Here is a 19,017-nt window from a genome sequence, read left to right as displayed (position 1 = left end):
ACCCCTCCCTCTCACTGCTGCCACTTCTAGCCACTCACCAAGTCTGCTGTTTTCAGCACCTCTGACCTGGTGCCTCCCCACCCGACTCCCCACTTGGCTCCCTGCACCCCTGGTGACACACTCAGTCATCAGGCTTGCTATACTTAGTCATTTACAAGAGGCTTTTCTGACTTCTTTTAACTCATCCTTTTTATCCTTCTCACCTAGCAGGGTACCTGGTTTACAGTGGGTGTTCAATAAATGTTTGTTGAGCAAAGGAATGAGTGAAATACTTCCGGAAAGTGTGGTGCTATACTGTACCTTCATATTTTTATATATGCTCTTCTCTCAATTTAGATTGCCTTTCCTTTTCCAGGGAACACTTTTTCTGGGTACCAGGAACCCACATTTCAGGAAGTGTGGGCAGAGTGTAAAGAATTGCCTGTTCAGACTTGCCCTGCCCTGCCCAGGCCTGATGCTGGGCTTCCCTGGTGGCTCAGTTGGTAGAAGAATCTGCCTGCAGTCCGGGTTTGATCCCTGGCTTGGGAATATCCCCTGGAGAAGTGAAAGGCTACCCACTCCAGTATTCTGGCCTGGAGAATGCCATGGACAAAGAGTCCATGCAAAGAGTCGGACATGACTGAGAGACTTTCCCTTCACTTCACTCCAGCCTGATGCTAGGAGCCTTGCAGAAGTTCTGAGTTGCAAGCTGTGTCATTAGTCTCAGTGACTCTTGGGTTTGCTGCTGTAATTACAGTGATGAGAGTGCTGAGCAGGGAGTACTAGAGGTGTGTAGCAAGCACACCTCACTAGAAGCAGGGCTGTGCCTAAACTTGTGGTTGTTCTTTAGATGCTCAGTCCTGTCTTACTGTTCTGCAGCCTCATGGATCGTAGCCCACTAGGCTCTTCTGTCCGTGGAATTTCCCAGGCAAGAATACTGGAGTGGATTGCCATATCCTTCTTCAGGAGCCTGAACTAGAAGGAGAAAATAAAACAGGTCTTTCCTAAGATTTAGCTTCATTTTCATAAAGTGGGCCTTTCCAGCAGTTCTTAGAACTATCTCATCCAAATTAAAGAAAATTATGTTGGAAAGTAATTACTCAGAGGTCAGGGGTCTCTGTATTAGCACTGAAGGCCCCAATTTAAATTCAAATTGAAATTTGACAAGGAGACGAGATTTCCATTCCAACCATCACTTTAAATTTTCCAGATATGAATTTTATTGGCTAGTTTCCATTACTTGGGAATATTAAACAATCAATATTTATGACGAAACCCAGGAGCAACTACTTCTGAAATCCCAAGGCCTCGGCGGGGTGTAGGCTGAGCTGTTCTTCTGTCACTATGTGGGATTAAATGATGGCTTTTTCCCTTATTTGTAGAAACTTTGCAATAAAAGGTGATAGCTATTAAAATTACAGAAACCCTAGCTAGGATGGATTGATTCTTGTGTGCAGCACACTGTAATTATCATTTGCTGGAAATAGCCATTCCTGATTTTTCTCTGTAGACCATCTGCCTGAACAATGAAATGTTGATGGTAACAAATGAGCAAAAGGAAATTTTTACAAAAAAGAAAAACAAACTTTTACATGACTGCTTCTCTCTCTTCTTCTCTTTGCCAGAGTCTAATCTGTCAGATAAATGTTTATTTACTTAAATGACCAAAGATTTTGACTTTGATGCTGAGAAAGGCAGCATGGTTTGGTAGAAAGGACCTTTTGGATAAGGGAGAGTAGGAGAAAGTTTCCACTCTCTAGACCTTGCACAATGAACTGCATTATTTTTTGAGATCTTTGTCATATATCTAAGTTTCCTAATTTGGCCAATGCCCATCCTCTTTGTCTCTTTCCCTGCCTTCTAAGGCCCTGAGTCAGGGACAGAAAATAGATTTCACTTTATGTGCCAGCTCTGGTGGGTTGGCAATGGCTGCCTGTTGTACTGTGTTGAAAAAAATTCTAGGCTACATCTTGGCTCAGTGGGAAGAAGTGCTGAATTGATTTGTGATGTCTCTTATAAGCATAAGATTAGGGAACAGCAATGTATACAAGATTCTTGCAAATATTATGTATTGACTGAAGTAATTGCTGTTTTCTGGCTTAATCCAAAAGCTCCTTTACAACCAATATTCCCTTTCACATATTCTTAGCTCTTTAAGAAGGTTGTAGTGTAAGAGCAAACACGCAGTGGAAAAAGCCAGTAATCTAAGAGCCTGCATTTTACAAGGGAATGGTTTCTATGTGCTAAAGTCATATTTTATCCACTGTGAGATGCACAATGATTTTATGATCTCATTAGAATGAGATCTTGCTACCAATTAAACTGCAGCAAGGTGGTTTATTATTGCACTGATTGTAATCTCCAGAGATTGCTAAAATATAAGAAAGTTTAACTGAAAATCCCTATTGTGCAATGGAGTTCATTTTTGAGGCTCACAGGTAAGTGTCATCCTCTCCCACTGGTCAGGAGAATAGACTGACTGAGCTTCCAAAGATGGAAGCATCATAGTTAAAAGTCACATGGCTAGTAGAAGGATGGGATCTGAACCAAGGGACCTCTGACATCAGACTGCGTGTACCTGGTGTTGTCCCCCAGGTCTCAAAGTGTGGGGGAAAATGCCCAAGCTCACCTGTACAGGTGAGGGGGCATCAGGGAACCCCTCTCTGGCTGATTAGTCCTGCTGCTGTCTGCTCTAGAAGAGGCTGTGCCCAGCCTCTCGCCTCCCACTGCGGAGGCTGGACAATCCCACAGGGAGCATCAGGAATCCTGAGCACCACCAGAAGTTCTTGGAAGGGAAATTATCTGGTACTTTTGTTGAAATTAAGATCTGGCTTTATTTTAGGTAGTTAAAATAAGCCTCTTGGTGATGTATTTTGGGCCTAATTACCCCAGTTTTCGCAGAAGAGCCTACTGAGTGATTAAATACAGATAAATGCAGTTGAGATGAGGCTAGCTCCAGAATTTCAGAGCAGTTCATTCAAAAAGGAAAAAAAAGTGGAAAACATCCTTCAAAAAGCACCTGAGTCAAAAAAAAAAAAAAAAAAAGCACCTGAGTCTTCAGAGAGCCAGGATTTCAAAGCTCTGACTTTGCTTTCCAAATGACAAATGGCCCACCTGCTTGATTACTCTCTGCCACCTGTGAGCCCAGTGACTCAGGTGGCCTGTGCAGGGGCATGGCGGCAGTGCCAGCCCCACCCACACTCAAGCCCATCCCGTGGAGAGCATGTCTGAGGGCAGTCCAGGACCTGAGGAGGTGGGGGTCTCGACCAGAAGTGGTCAGCTGACTCTTGACCTTCACTTGGTGACTTAACACTTCATTAAAATGATGTGTATACTAAAGCTCTCATTTATTGAGAAAACATCAGTGTTCCAAGCAGAAAGTTAAGTCACCATATGTGTTTCACCTCACTTAATCTGCATCAGGTATTCATATTTTACAAATGAAATAACAAGAATAGAAAGGTTATGTAGCTTGCCTGTAACCACACAGTTTATTTTTTGAAAGAGCTAGAATTTGAACCCAGGAGGTGCTGTTGCTAGAGTCCCTGATCTTAAATAGAATATACTTAAATATTACTTAAATAACTTAAATATACTTAAATACCCCTATACTATTAATACCTTAAATTGCTATTTAGGCATCAAATATTCTAAAGGTCATAACAAGCACCTTAAACCTAGCTGCTTTTCTGTCTAGACCATGGAACCTAATGGGATGACCTGTGTGGTAACTTTTAGAAACCTATAAGGATGGCATAAAATGTTGGTGGCTTTATGATGGCAATGATATCTTTAGGATCAAGCTGTTCAATTCTGGTGACTGAGCCATAAAAATCTATGAAATCAGAAAAATTTTCTGTTTATTTGAATGTTGGTGCTTATGAAATAGCAGGTCTTACAGAAGACAATGCAGAATGGAGAGGAGATTCTAAAGGGCTTTGGAAGGACAGAGAGTCTTCTTCCACACGCAGCTCTTCTCCATATTTTGCTCATTCTAGTCTAAAGACCTCTCAAACGGAAGCGCTTCTCTCTCCCACTGATGCCACCAGCCTGGGTCTGGCCATGACTGTCTCTCTGCTGCCATCACTACAGCTTCTAATAAGACACACTCCCTTCTTTCTCATTCTGTTCCAATTCTTCACACTGTGGCCAACTTGGTCTTCTAAAGTAGCACTTCTCTTGGAGATAAAGCATCATTGGCCCCACAGTTTCCCAAGATGAAGGCCCAGCTGCTCAGCATGGCTCTCGGGCACCCAGTACAGGCTATGCCTTTCCCCAGTGCCCCTTAACTCCCACACTTGTGCCAGCTCAAGGGAACTGCTCTGTTGCTCCTGGAATGCTCCTTTCCCTTTCTGCATTCTCCTACAGGCCACTCCCTTTGTCTAGAGCAGCAGTCTCCAAACTTTTTGGCACCATGGACCAGGTTCCTAGAAAAGAGTTTTTCCATGGATGAGGGGGAGGTATGGTTTCAGGATGTCTCAAGCACATTACATTTATTATGCACTTTATATCTACTATTATTACATCAGCTCCATCTCAGATTATTAGGCATTAGATCCTGGAGTTTGAGGACCCCTGGTCTAGAACAATCCCTCCTAACTTTCATCTCAAGACAAGTTCTTCCACCATGCCAACTCCTCTTCCTCCGTCAGGAGTTGACCCACATTCCGCTCAACCAAGCTGAGATCCCTCCACTCTCCTCAACCTCGTGTATTCAACGTACTGCCCTGAGAGCACCTTTCCTAGCAACTGCAGGACAGTGCCTGTCTTCATCACTTGGCATCTCTAGGATACACTGTTTCCTGGCATACAGGATGATCTCAATGAATACCTGCGGAAGGAATGAGAGATTCCTGCTGTCTATTTTATTTACATACCGTGCATCATTTTTTTTTTCCTTTACATGTAAGTGTTACTTACATTACCCTTATACAAGTGTTACTACTGTTACTTTTGTGACTTGATTAAACTAGGAACATAGGGAGGAAAAAGAATTGTTATTGAATAACTGGACCAAATGGAAAGGAAATGTTTATGTGTGTGTGTGTTAGACGGAGATCTGATTAAGAAAGGAAAAAAAAAGTATAAAGAGACCTGAATTTCCATTTGGTAACCAAAAGATGGCACCATGAACGGGGGGGTGGCTTGGTTGCTGCTTGGTAAGGTAATGTGGATGGGGTTTGTATCCAGTGGGTGGGGAAGCTTTGCTTTAATCAGGATTTTGTGATTTCGTATCAAGGAGTACTTGGCCTAAAATATATATGCAAAAGGTGAATTAGGGTCTCAACTATCTAGGAACCCATAGTGTATATGGGCAGACATCAGTTACCCAGGTACGTATTATAAAGTTGGGTCTAGTTCTTCAATGATACTAAAAACGTGACCAGGTGAAGACAAGGGATTATAGGAAGGAGCATTTCTTGCCTTGCGTCCCTCTCCTGGTCTCTTAAACTTTCTCTCGTTCCTCATGTCATCTTTCTCGAGTGACCTCATCGTCCTCTCTACATTTTGCAGTTACAGCGTTACCCTGTCCTGTGGCATTTTCTCTTTGCCTGTCTAGGTTTCACAGTGGACTAGGATACTTGAGGAAAAGGGCTTTGTCCTCTTCTCTTGGAAGTTCCTGCCCATTGGCCCAGAGCATGGCAAGTAGAGGTGCTCATCTGAGCCGTGGGCGTGAATGAATGGAAAGAACAAAACCAACTGAAAGCACAAATCAGTGGTTAGCCTTAAAAAAATTCCGACTTAAAAAGTAAGATGAGAAACGATTTTCATGCCAGACTTTCTCTTAAGGATTTGTTTTGAATACACGTATAAAATTCCAGATACTTTATTGGCATTGTGTAGTAGCATTCTTTTAGACAAATTAAAATTTGAGGGCTGGAGCATAAAAATCCAGCCTCATTCCCAAAGCTTCCTTCTGTTGCATGATAAGTCACATGATGGGAATTGTGACGTTCCTGATCTTTTTCCTAAATTTTATTTATCTCTATTTTCGGTGGCACTGGGTCTCCATCACTGAGGGCTTCCTCTAGCTGCAGCGCCCGGGGCTCCTCACTGTGGCGGCTTCTCTTGTTGTAGAGCACAGGCTCTGGGGTGTTCAGGCTCTGTAGCTGTGGTGCACAGGCTTAAGTACATGTGGGATCTTCCTGGAGCAGGGATCGAACCCGTGTCCTCTGCATGGGCAAGTGGATTCGTAACCACTGGACTTCCAGAGAAGCACCAAAAGTTCCTAAATTTTTAAAAATAGCCACTGCATTCTCTTTGGTCCGCCCAGTTGAACAGACCCCTGCCAGGAGGTAAGAGCACCTCTAGATAATAGACACACTACTGCCTTGACAGTTTCACACGTGACTCAGTAACACGAGCCTCGCAGTTCTGCAGGGCAGGTGAGCTCAGACCTGGAAAAGCTGGCCTCCCCTGGCCATCCCAGGGGCTGCTCTTGGCAGCACCCAGAGGGAGGGAGGCAGAGGCCAGGTTTGGGAACAGTGCCGGTAGTACTAGGAAATGCAGAACCGGTGTATCATTATCCTAATGAAATGGCCTGCAAATATCTCGGTGTCTTTTGGCTTCTGTCAGTGGAGCTGGCCCCATTTGATTTTGAATAAGTGCTTTTAAGTGCGTTCTTAAAGGATAGACTCTACCTATCCTATCCATCTCCTATCCTATTTCCTGGTGCTAGAAGCAAGGCTGGTCTTACCTCATCCTTGGCGAACCTTGCAGACTTTAGAAGGTCTTCCGTTTAGACCCTGATGAGCACCCTTACACCCAATGTTGCTTTCTAAGGACTATAGGGCTTGGGGCACATGGTATGGAGTTTGGAAAGATTTTGCTGGCTGGGAATTGGTCCTCTTTTTCTCAGCGAGTGAGGCGACCTTATCTCATAGCTAAGAAGTCTCCTCATGACAGTTCAGCTTCCTCAGTTTCCTTGTCTGTAAAATGAGGCTGTGTGTTGTTGTGTTCATTGCTCAGTCATGTCTGACTCTTTGCAATCCCGTAGACTGTTGCTCACCAGGTTCCTCTGTCCATGGACTCCTCCAGGCCAGCATAGTGGAATGGATTGTCATTCTCTTCTCCAGGGGATCTTCCCAACCCAATGCTGAACCTACGTCTCTAGCATTGCAGGCAGATTCTTTGCTGTCTGAGTTACCAGGGAGGCCCTGGTAAAATGGGGCTAATAATGGTTGTCACCTGTCAGTCCCATGGCGAGGACTGGGACATATGTGTTAAGGCTCGCAGCACAGAATGGAACACATAGCAGGCCTTCAGTAAATAGGAGCCATTGTTTCCCCCTTCTGTGCTACAGTCTTCCCAGGTAGCACTGGTGGTGAAGAACCCACCTGCCAATGCAAGAGACATAAGAGACGCAGGTTGGATCCCTGGGTTGGGAAGATCTGCTTGAGGAGGGCATGGCAACCTACTCCAGTGTTCTCGCCTGAAAAATCCCAAGGACAGAGGAGCCTGGCAAGCTACAGTCCATTGGGTTGCAAAGACTCAGACATAGCTGAACGTCTGAGCACACACACACCCCCTTCTGTGCTATAGCCTTCTCCCTACTTTGACACAAGTGTTAGGAGTCAGATTACAAGTTATTTTATGGCTCTGACTTAAAATATTTGCCACAGCTGGGCTGTGAACATAGCCACCCCTCAACCTTGAGATGAAACCATCTACCGTCTGCCACAAAGTCTTGAATCCCAGACAGGGAGGAAAAACATGGAGGCACCTTGCCTGGGAATGTTGTGAGGGACTGGAGCTGCTCACAGAGAAATGCTGTTGAAAACAGCAAATGAAGCAGGCTTCCCTGCGGGTCCCCTTCTATGTTGTCCCTGCCAGGGCACTGGCCTTCTCCGTGACTTCAGGGAAATCAGTTCCATTTTCCTAGACTCATGCTACATTCACACAGTGATGAATTTATGTAGCCATTATGTACTCATGATGATTTTTTAACATAAGGAAATTCTAAATTTTAAATTTATTGAGAGGATTATAGAAATATAGAAAACAGCAGTAAGAAAGCCATGAATGTTAAAGCAGGGAAGGAATGTGACCCCTCACCAGAGCCTCTGGACTGCCTAGAGCTCAGACCCAGGGACCTTGTTCTGAAGCTAAAATAACATTGGTATTTCCTGCTTAAAGGACACATGATTTGTATATTTCTGCAGTTTTACTTTTTCTAAAATGATTTTGCTTTCCTTTTATAATCAGGGAAAAAAACACCCTCAAACACTATTTCTTTAAAAATAGGAATTAATGAGATAGTCAAACTTACTGAAACATTTTCATGTATATAATTTCACTTTTCTTCTAACCAGCCTGTGAATCCAGAAAGGCAGATGGTTTTATTTTGAAGACAGAGGTGGGGGGATGGAGGTGAAGGAACTTGTTCAAAATTGTGCAGAAAATCAGGGGCTAAAGTCAGGACTCCTGGTGGTGTTCTGGTCTGTCTTTTCAGCCTGGACTGTTTCTCTTCCTAACGTTTCCATCTTTTTTTTTTCCTCTAAATTCATTCAACAAATATGTGAAACATTTACAGCTTTTCAGGCAATGTGTTAAACGCTTGGAGGGTCTCAGGGATGCAGATGACAATTCCTGTCCCCTGAGACTTTGCTCCCTGGTGAGATGAGTGTAAGGGATTTACAAAAGAAATGTCCAGATAATATAAGCAGCAGTCTGTCAAAGCACTACACGTACTCAGAGGACAGAGTGACTAATCCCATGGCAGGGGCGGGGAATGATCAGAAAAAGTTGCAGAGAGGAGTTGACATTTAAATTGCAACTTGCTGTCTGGCATAGAAGTTAAGAACCCAAGCTCTCAAGTTTGACAGACCTTGAAAGAACTCCAGCTTTCAGCATCCCATAGTCCTGGACTTGAACAAATTACTTATTCACCTTATTCACTCCAAGCCTTGAATATTCTTCTGGGAAACAGGAGTAATCATTGACCTACCTGATGGTAATTTTTTGAAGAATATAATTTTTTGAAGATAACAAAAGCAAACATTTTATAATAGTGCCTTGTAACTTCAAGAAGCCAGAGCCTTATTATCATAATTAGTAGTGATATGGCTACTATTCATTCATTCTCCCAAGTGGAAGTTACTTCCCATGGTAAATAGGTAAAATGGAACTGTGTCTCAGGTAGAGGGAACAGCATGTGCTAAGCCACTGATATGTCATATCCTCTGATGTGCTTTAGAAGGTATCAAGGAGGCGAGTGGGCTTCCCCGATGGGGCTAGTGGTAAAGAAGCCACCTGCGAATGCAGGAGACATAAGAGGCGCAGGTTCCATCCCTGGGTCGGGAAGATCCCCTGGAGGAGGGCATGGCAACCCACTCCAGTGTTCTTGCCTGGAGATTCCCCATGAACAGAGGAGCCTGACAAGCTACAGTCCACAGGGTCAGAAAGAGTTGCACACAACTGAAGCCACTTAACACGCGAGGAGATGAGTAAAGTGGAGTGGGAGGAAGTTAGGCTGAACATACTAGGTTGGAGTCAGATTGGGGGGAACCTTGTTCCTGTGGGAGGAGTTTTATGCTCTGGATGGTGGTGGGGTGCAGATAGAAGAGCTGGGAATGGCATGGCCAGATACACGTCTTAGAGAGCGTCCCAGGCAGCTGGGAGGAGAATAGATCCAAAGGACCTGGAAAACTGTACGGAAAGTAAACTTTGAAGACCAGTGTGTTGGCTCATATGGAAGAGACAAGGGTTCAATAATGTTGAAGTCTTTAGTTTCTTTTTCTTTTTTAATTTTTTTTTGGATGCCATTCTTAAATTCTTTATCAAATTTGTTACAATATCATTTTATGGCCACAAGGCATGTAGAATCTTAGCTCCCTGACCAGGGATCAAACCCACACCCTCTGCATCAGAAGGTGAAGTCTTAGCCACTGGACCACCAGGGAAGTTCAATTAAACAAAGACGTCTTGGACTTAAGACGTCCTTTACAAGGAAAGAAAAGCAATTCCTACTCTCATGATGTTACATAAAGTGGGGTAAGCAGGCAAAAACTAGAAATAACTGTAATTCAAGACAGATAATCATCACAAAAGAATAAAAAGGACAGCATTCAGAAGGTCCAAAGGAAGAGGGGGCATGACCGTCCCTCAGGTAGTAAATCAGAAAAGGACATGGGCTTATTGTTGGAATCCCTACCCACCCCGCACTGGACCGGACCATGAAAAGCTCTCTTGGGCCAGGGCTGCATCTGCAGTTTTCTTGCCTGGCACAGAGAAGGGAATCTATAACTGTTTATTGGGAAAAAGTGATTATGAACTGAGGCTCGTGTGAGAGGTTTCCTTGGAGCTGATGACTGTGTAGTAGCGGCAAAGAAGGAAGGGTCAGTTCCAAGCAACCCAGTCAGGTCAGCGAGCTGAGTTTGCAAATGCTGGTGCTTTGCATAGCTTTGATCTTGCTCTCTTTGATCCCTAATTACAGAAAGCATATTGTTTTTACCTTGAAACAAATAAGCAAACAAAAAACAAGGACAACAATTGACTTTGCTCATCCATCACCTATATGGGAGCTCAGCATGTAGGATTAGGTTCAGTGGGGCTCGCTGTGCTGGGGGTGTGGGGGAAGAGCTATGTGAACCCCTCCTGATTCCATGGTTTCAGCAGTTAAAATGACGCAGCCCGTTTGGCTTGGGAGGAGGAAGGCCCTTCTGTCAGCATGACCAGGGTATCACAGCACTGCGTGTGCCACCGGGGAAACCAGGCCCAGGCACAGATGTGAGGTCAGTGAGTTTTGGCTGAAGATTTAAGAACCGTATGTTGAGGTTTTTCCCGGAGAAAAAAAATGTGGGTTTTACTGGAGTGAAATTTAATATACCATAGTTATGGATTCTGAGAGAGTTTGTGAAAGCCGTTCATGATAATAAAGCTTTTATTTTCTCTGGGGCAAATAATCCTTTGGTGTGATGCTTATTGTCTTTTCATTTTAGTTGTGGTTTAAGCCAAGACAAAATGCTCTGCCCCTAATGCTCCTTTAGTTACACTGATCCTGTCTCCTTTAAATTGCATTTTGTCTGAAATGGACTAGGTCACATGTAATAAATTCTGGCATTTTAATGGAAATATTACAGCAAAAATAGTTAACAATCTGCTTTAATTTCAAAACTAATTTTCTCTTTCATACAGTAAGGCAGTATCTTGGTAAAATGTGCAAAATGCACTGGGATTTAATTATGATGACAATTTGTTCTGAAACAAGGTTAAACTGGGCTGTCCATATTCAAGATAGACGTGGTGAGGGGGGATGGTAGTGGCTTGGTGCTCCTGGGTCATGGATGCCATGAAGACTACAGTAGAATTAGAAGCCCTGGCCACGTTAGCTCCTGAAGGCCCCGTCAGTGGAAGGCTGGATGCTGCCGAGAACACAGATAGAGCCTGTACACGTGTGTTCAGTCATGTCTGACTCTGCAACCCAGGGACTGTAGCCCGCCAGGCTTCTTTTGTCCATGCAATTTTCCAAGTAAGAATACTTGCGTGGGTTGCCAGTTCCTACTCCAGGGGGTCTCCCATCCCAGGGACTGAGCAGCTGCCTCTTGCATTTCCTGCATTGGCAGGTGGATTATTTGCCACTGGGCCACCTGGGAAGCCCAGAGCCTATACATTAACAAGAGGAAAAACTGGGAATCATTTCTTCCTGTCTCTCCATGAAATCAAATTCATTCTTTAATTTATCCCTGCAACACATATTTGAATCCCACTGTGCTGTGTGCTGGAGATATAAAGGTGAGCAAAACTAAGCAGAATTCTTACCTTAGGAAGATAATCAGACAGATAAGAGAAATACATTCATCAAAGAATGACATAATATATGTTCAAGGTCAGCTGTGCCTAGGACTTTGATGGAAGGGTCCCTGGTGCCAAGTGCATGTGTAAGAGGGATATTTAGTGTGATCTGGGGTGATGGTGGTAGTGGTCTTGGAAAGCCTTACCTGGGAAACCCCAGCAGAGCTGGAAACTCGGGGAGGTGGGGGCACTGTGGGAATTATTATAGGCTGAAGGGAAAGTGTGCATAGACCCATTAGGAGTGTTAGCATGGTGGTCCTGAGGAACGAAGGTGACTCAGTGTCACTCTAGAGCAGAGAGTGAAAGGGCCTGTGATGAGAACTTCCACAGGAGAGCCGGGTGGGGCCTTCGGAGTCACAGCCGCAGACCTAGTCTTACTTCCCACGTTTATCAGGAACCCAGATTGTGAAAGCCAGAGCGCGACCCAGGTCAGATGTAAATTCAGCAGTGACTGCTTTCATTGCTATGTGACAAACAGGACTGGCGTGCACAGGGAAGCCCACATGGGATGCTTTTATGGAGGCTGGCTGAGAGATGAAGGGGGTTTGCAACAGTGGAGAGGCACTCTTACCTTGGGACCTGGCTTAGCCTGGCAGTGAGCAAACCAGATTCTAGGTTGTTCTTTACAGGCTGAGGATCCTGGAAGAGAGGGAAGAAATCACATATTTGGGAAACCTCAGGAGTAGGGGCGGTAGAGGTGAGCAATAGGAATTCAGGCTGTAAACTGGTAGAATGAAAACGGGGATGAGGTTGGGATGAAGAGGTTTATGAGCAAGAAGCCAGTCAAACATGGTTTGCACCAAAGGCAAACAGCTTTGCGTGAGGATATATCTTTCAACTCTCTTTATTGCAAGCTATGCTTGATGGGCATAATGATCACAAAACACCGATGTTTCTTGGAACTCAAAAAGAACAATATGTTCTTAGCATATAGCAAGTTGCCTTGAGGTGCTTAAAATGAGAGCCTTTTCGAGCAAAGGCTGTACTGAGGCCTCTGCTCAGCTAAGAGAGATACTACCCTGTGCTAGCGCTGGTGGTTCCTGGAACTGTGCTGGGCCCCAATGTGTGGCAGACCATCACACACGGCGCCCGCCCACCACGCGGCTCCCGGCACTGGCTTCCCTCGTGCCGGCCACGCGTCCTGGGACACATCATCCAGCCTCTCTCAGTTGCTTCATGATGCGCATGGCAGAGACCCAGCTCTTGCAGTGTCTTTTACCTCCGGGGGATTTGAGTCAACATTGCAAGAGTCCTTCATCCCCCAGAAGGCGTTGGATATGGTGCATTAGATAGGCTTGTGTATTCTTCTGACTCAACAGAGATTTGTTACTTAACATCCATTGTCATGATTTCAGGTTTTAATGAGGCCAGGAAGAGATTATTCCTCATTAACACCACTCTTTGCCCTGAGAAAACCTTAAACTATTTCTGAAAACCCATTGCAGTCCCAGAAAGACATCTTTCCTCCTCTCCTCTGGTTTATTTCAAGCAACAAAAGGATAAATACACATTTATTGAGCTCGTATAATGTGCTTTCCATAATGCTTGAGGTTTTCTCCCACTTAATTGTCAGACACCCTTGTCAGGCAAGGGTGATGTTCTGCATTATAAGAGAAGGAATCAGTTGCTCACTGAAGTTAACTTTCCCCAAGGTCATCCTGCAAAAAGAGTGTAGCAGAATAATACCAAACCTGAGATGGCTGATTCTATGTCCAGTTTCCCCACCCTCCCCCCAAATTGGTAAATAGGCTGGTTGCAGATGGCTCATAGACAGTACAGGAAAAGAATTAAATCACATGATGGGAGTGTTGTTTCCTTTTTAATTCTCTCTCAGACATCCTGATTAGTCAAGTAGAAAATGCATGTTGTGTTAAACTGGCTTCAACACATGTCGAATATTTCCTAATCTCCCTTTTTAACAAAGAGAGCTGGTCTCAGGCTCGGCACCGGTGACACTCAAGTCTCTAGCAAGGATTTTAAAAAATTATTTTGATTTCAACTTTTACTTTTGGAATACCGTAATGGTTTTTCTCTTGGTGGTGATATACAACTGCCTTTTTCGGAAGAAAATTATGGGGAAAGTAATTAACTAAAAATCTTAAATAAATTCTATTTCAGGTATATGGGTATAATAATGATAAAAATCATGAGTAATAAAAATCCATCTGAATGAAACTGGGAATCGCATCATTGATTCACAATGCCTCCCTGGCTTCCAGGACATGTGGGCCTTCAGATCATCACCATGCTAAGTTCTGAATCTGCTCTTTTTTTGATTTGCTTCCCTGGGAAACATACAGAAGCAATTACAGTGAAAACTATCCCTGCCACTGGGCTTCCCTGGGGGCTCAGTGGTAAAGAATCTGCTTGCCGTTGCAGGAGATGCAGGTTTGATCCCTGGGTTGGGAAGATCCTCTGGAGAAGGAAATAGCAACCCATTCCAGGATTCTTGCCTGGAAAATCCCATGGACACAGGAGCCTGGTGGGCTGCAGCTCATGGGGTCACAAAAGAGTCAGACTTGACTTAACGGCTCAACAACAACAATCCCTGTCATTACAACCATGGAGACATCCTTCTTAAATTTAAATTTTATAACCCAAATTAACCCAAGCTAGTAACGAAGTCTTAAAACCTAGGAAAAATATGTAAGTTTATTGCAAAAGATAATATCCCATTTAAAACAGTTTATAAATTTACAAAACCTTACATTAGTACAGTCTTTAAGAAGGTGCTCTGTAGATGAGCTGGTATTAAGTTCCAAGTATAGTGAGTACACATTTTCTTAACTACAGAGAAAGCAGCTACATAAACTCCTGCAACTTAAGCTGATGTATCAGTCTTTTTCCCTTCAATTTTATAAAAGTAACTTTTGCTAAATTAATATCTCTCCATAAAACCAGACAACCTCAAGTACAGCGTTTCTGTAAGAGATCATGGTAGAGGTTACATAATATTTTACAAAGAAGCAATTTTCACATGAATATATGAGTATAGAGTTTTGGTATACATATACTTTTTTTTTTTTTAACACAGAAATGATCACTTTTGTTTAGCAGGGAGGTTTTACTGAATTGTTTCCCCCATAACAAAATTTTAAATGTTCAGTTTTCAGAAGAGATGGAGTGTCCAGTTTCAGGTTGGTGGCCTGAGCAATGTTGTGTTGTGCTTTGGTATAGAATCATCGCAGCCTCGCTTGATTTTTCTCTCTAGAAAGGTCAACTTGTTCTGACCGCAATATCATTTAACTCAACTGAGGGTTTATGTGAGGCTCCAACTCAACATATGTGTACGACAGCGTACCCTTGTTAGTTATCTAAATGTTGGATTATCCGTTTTGTGTTCCCAGACATCTCGTCTTCATTACAGGCTAACTTTGGCAAGTGATCCTGGTCAGTTCTGAGTGGTTCTGCTCATCTGATGCTGGAATGTACACAGACCTTGTGAAACAAGTAGAGTAGGTGTTCCTATCTCCACTTGAGAATGGATAAACAGGCCCTGAAAATTTACACAATTTGCTAAGGGTTGTTGGAATAGACTGCTCTGTTGCCTGGGCCTCTTAATTCTGAGAACAGGATTATTTCCATTCTATTGTGCTGCCCAAGAACATAAATTAATTTGAAAATTAGTGTAAGCAAAGCAAATTAAGATGGAAGCTCCACTACAAGATAAAATTATATAAGAGATCCCCAGTGATTTAGCTTTATTGGATTAGCCTCTGTGCTGTTCTTTTCCATTGTTGGGGCCAACCGCAAGTCGATTGTGTGGATACAGATAGACTCGTGGCTTTTAGCCAGTGGTGGCATATCTTACTGAAATGTGACTTCTTAAGTATGACAAGTGTATTTGTCTTAATTCTAACTTCATGTTAAGTATTCCAGTCTCATTTTGTGGGTTTAAACATTACACTAGAAACAGAACAAGAACATCTTGAATGACATTCCCAGATTTAAATACTGCAAGCCGAGATTCCTTGCCAAATTTCCCTCTCACTCTCACTGAAATAGCTTTGTGCACTGCAGCGCAGTGACAGGGAAGGTGAAACTGTCGGAGAGGTTTGCTCAATTAGCCTCAATTTGCAGTGGGGAATGTACATCCCACGTTCACACAGAGTGCTTCACTCTGCAAAGATTCTAACGCAGACACTCAATCTTTAGCAAAGGGGATTATGAAATGCCTTCTTCACTGAATGTTCACTGAGTTTACCATCTCATTTCTGGGCAGCCTCAATCCAACCACAGGCTGGTAGAGAGTTTAACAAGAAGGAATAGGAGCCCTGCCAACCCACCCCTTCTCCCCAAGAGTGTGTAGCAATTACTTAATTATATTATTTCAGTAGTCTGCTCAGCCATGCAAGTTTGACTGGACCCACATGTATGGGGGTCTTATCAAAAGAATGAGCCAGACTTTAAAGGAATTCAGACTTTGGGAAGGAAAGGCATTTAATACTAAGATGGAAAAAGTCTGTCCTCATCCCCAGTCCTGCTTCTTCAATCAGGTGACCATGGTCTGGTCACCAGGAAGGGACAGTATGTAGATTAACAGACTGTGAACTTATCTACAAGGCTGCAAGGATGGATGGGCAAGTCCCAATGCTGTGTTTTATCTTAGTCTTATTTATGTTTCTAGTAAGGTGAAATGGACAGACAGACTGCTGGATTTCATGATCTTAAATGTTGCAGGGAAATTAATTATGGAATCTTAAAATTCAAGCCCAAACCAGACCCCATCCATCTGCCAAGCAGTCTCAGGCCCCAGGCTGAGAAGCAGGGTGATTTAAGGTACACCCTGGAGTAGCTACAGCTGCAGGATGGTCATACTCACAGGTCCCTTCAACCCTGTGGTGTCCTTACTCTGCTACAGACTCTAAGGTACACACAGCATGAGATGACAAATCCTAGCTTTGGGATCAAGGGGCTAGTCAAAAGTGAAAATGACCCTGCCTACCAGGTGACCTTGCATTGTTATGCCCTGCCCACTTCTGTTGTACTCACAAGTGCTAATATTTTAGAAAACTGCCCGTTTAGATACATGACTTTTTTCTGGGTATCTGCTTAGAACCCTCCTCTGTCTCACTGCTCTGCACCACATTTTTATTTCTTTTCTTTGGGATGTTAAACCCAGGATGAGCAAGAAGTGCTGAGCATCACTGAGATGTAGGGAAGTGCAATGGGGGTTTTGCCCTTGGTGGGAATCTAGATTTGAACACTAGGATATATGACAGGAAGCTAGGCAGGTGCTAACTCAGGCCCTTGAAAGTCTCAGCCAGCAGGGCACGCATTCAGGTGACACTGTGATCAGGAGTCCAGCAGCAGCTAAACCATCCAGAAGTCATTCTGGTTTTGCAGGTCGAGTGGCTGATAGCCTGGGGCCTTTGCTAGGAAGTAGAGAAAGCCTGAGGGCAATGGTTCCCCACCTCGGGGAGGGCAGAGGACATGGTCCACAGGAGCTCAGATCCACCAGAAGCACTTCTTCTTCACCTTCTTGGTTTTCCGCCTTAAGTCCTGTTTCTCGGGAACTGGAGGCTCTGCTGGGGACTTTGGCGGGGGAGAGGCCTCCTCAGCTAGCTCCGCTTCCTCCAGACCCTGTAGAACTTCGTGGAACCTGCCTTCTTGCTGCCGGAAATCATATTCTACACTGAAAAACACGGAGAGGAAGGAAGGAAAGTAAATTCAAATCGGTACATACTGATTGAATGTCACCAAGTGTCCAACAGACAGAGAAAAGCCTGGGCTTTGGGATCGAGTCCCAAATGCTTAGGTGCCTGCTGGCTATGACCTTGGGGCAACTGTGCAGTCTCTCTGAATCTCCAGTTTCCCATTGATGGAATTGGCATGTGTAATCCCTTCCTCTTAGGGATGTTTCTAAGTTTAAATGAAGCACATAACGTGGCAGCCTAATAGTAGATGGCCAGTTAAAGTTGTTCCAACCTCTCTCTGACATTTATTTAATGCTCCTGATTGTTCACTGTTTTTATATACACTTTATCCATAAAACTGCCTCGTAACAACAACATTTAAGTAATACAGAGAAATATGTAATAAAACTCACCACTCAGTTTCCTTACCCATAAAGTGGATCTAATAATGGCCCCTGTCTCAAAGGCTTTTTTTGGAATTAATACGTATATGGTGAGGGACAGAGAAGCCTGGTGTGCTGCAGTCCGTGGGGTCACAAAGAGTTGCACATGACTTGGTGACTGGAAACAACGAACCTATATTAGTTAAGTAAGAGAATGTAGAGGAAGAACTGAGAGCAGTGCCTGGCAGACAGTAAGCCACCTTGGGGTGTCCAGTGACAAGGTGCTATTTGGGGACTTTGTTACTCACATGTGACAATGATGATGTGCCTTTTCGGCAGCACTTACTCGGATCCTGGGTCTCGAGGAGGTGATGTGGGCGTAGAGGACCCGCTCAGTGTCTGTTTAGTGACAGCCCCTTTTCAGCCCTTGCTGGGTAGGAGGCTTTGGCCAATCTGGCCCTTGACAAGCCAACACGGGGTTTCTCCTCTTCTGGGTGAGACATTTTCTTCTCCTCCTTGCTAAACAAGGAGAACGCACCATCTCTGCGACTCTGCATTCCCCCCGCCTCCCACACTCCCACGCTGGCTCCTCATCTCTGGGCCCTCTGAGAGTTCTAGCATTAAACCAGGTAACAAACACAGCTACAAGCTTAAGAGCCTTCTCACAAGCATTCTGGCTCTGGCAGCTCCTCTGTAGGTAAATCTCCTAGACAGTTAAGGGCAGAGGCAGCCCATACACAGTCTGCAGAGATGTCTGCAGGAGTCAGTCTTTGTGGCCCGGCCCTCCAGGCTCTGAGAAGGCTGAGCCAGACTTACAAGACAGGCTGACCATCCCCGATGCCTCGGGCCTGAATCCCAAGCCCTCAAAGGTCAGGGGGAGCCTGACCACCCATCCAAGCCAGAGCTTCGGCTCTTCACCTCCGGCTCTCTCAGCTCCTGAGGACCCTGGTCCCCAGTGGTGTCACGCTCACCTCGCAGACCTGTGTACAGATGAGACCATGGGGTCTGTACGTGAATGACCCCAACATATACACAAAGTGACCCAAAGAGCAGTGGTGATCAGGAGATGCCCATTAAAGGAGAATATTTAAATATGTCTGTATTAAGGAATCATATGAGGTCAGCACAAGTGTAGGGCTACCCAAGACTCATTGTTAAGTAGAGAAGCAAAGCCAAGAGCCAGATATAATATATTAATAGTAATAACATTAATAGTGATGATAATA

General features: G+C 44.2%; 2 protein-coding genes and 1 long non-coding RNA gene across 3 annotated transcripts in view; 1 reads left to right on the top strand and 2 right to left on the bottom strand.

The window, feature by feature from the left end:
* DOCK2 (dedicator of cytokinesis 2) overlaps positions 1–19,017 on the top strand; it is a 456,743-nt gene that overhangs the window by 204,012 nt on the left and 233,714 nt on the right. The window lies entirely within an intron of this gene.
* LOC120879698 lies at positions 1,350–3,577 on the bottom strand. Its single transcript, XR_005724858.1, has 2 exons — positions 3,029–3,577; positions 1,350–2,998 (listed from the first exon to the last, which is right to left on the bottom strand). It is a non-coding gene; the product is annotated as an uncharacterized LOC120879698 (long non-coding RNA).
* Positions 14,399–19,017, bottom strand: part of INSYN2B (inhibitory synaptic factor family member 2B) — a 28,676-nt gene continuing 24,057 nt past the window's right edge. The window contains exon 3 of the mRNA XM_040262784.1: positions 14,399–17,407. Coding sequence (XP_040118718.1) covers positions 17,221–17,407 — 187 coding nt within the window. The 3' untranslated portion in view covers positions 14,399–17,220. The remainder of the gene's footprint in view (positions 17,408–19,017) is intronic.

This window comes from Oryx dammah, unplaced genomic scaffold (genome assembly GCF_014754425.2).
Source record: "Oryx dammah isolate SB20612 unplaced genomic scaffold, SCBI_Odam_1.1 HiC_scaffold_20, whole genome shotgun sequence".
Taxonomy (NCBI): domain Eukaryota; kingdom Metazoa; phylum Chordata; class Mammalia; order Artiodactyla; family Bovidae; genus Oryx; species Oryx dammah.
This window is presented reverse-complemented; position numbering and strand designations above follow the sequence as displayed.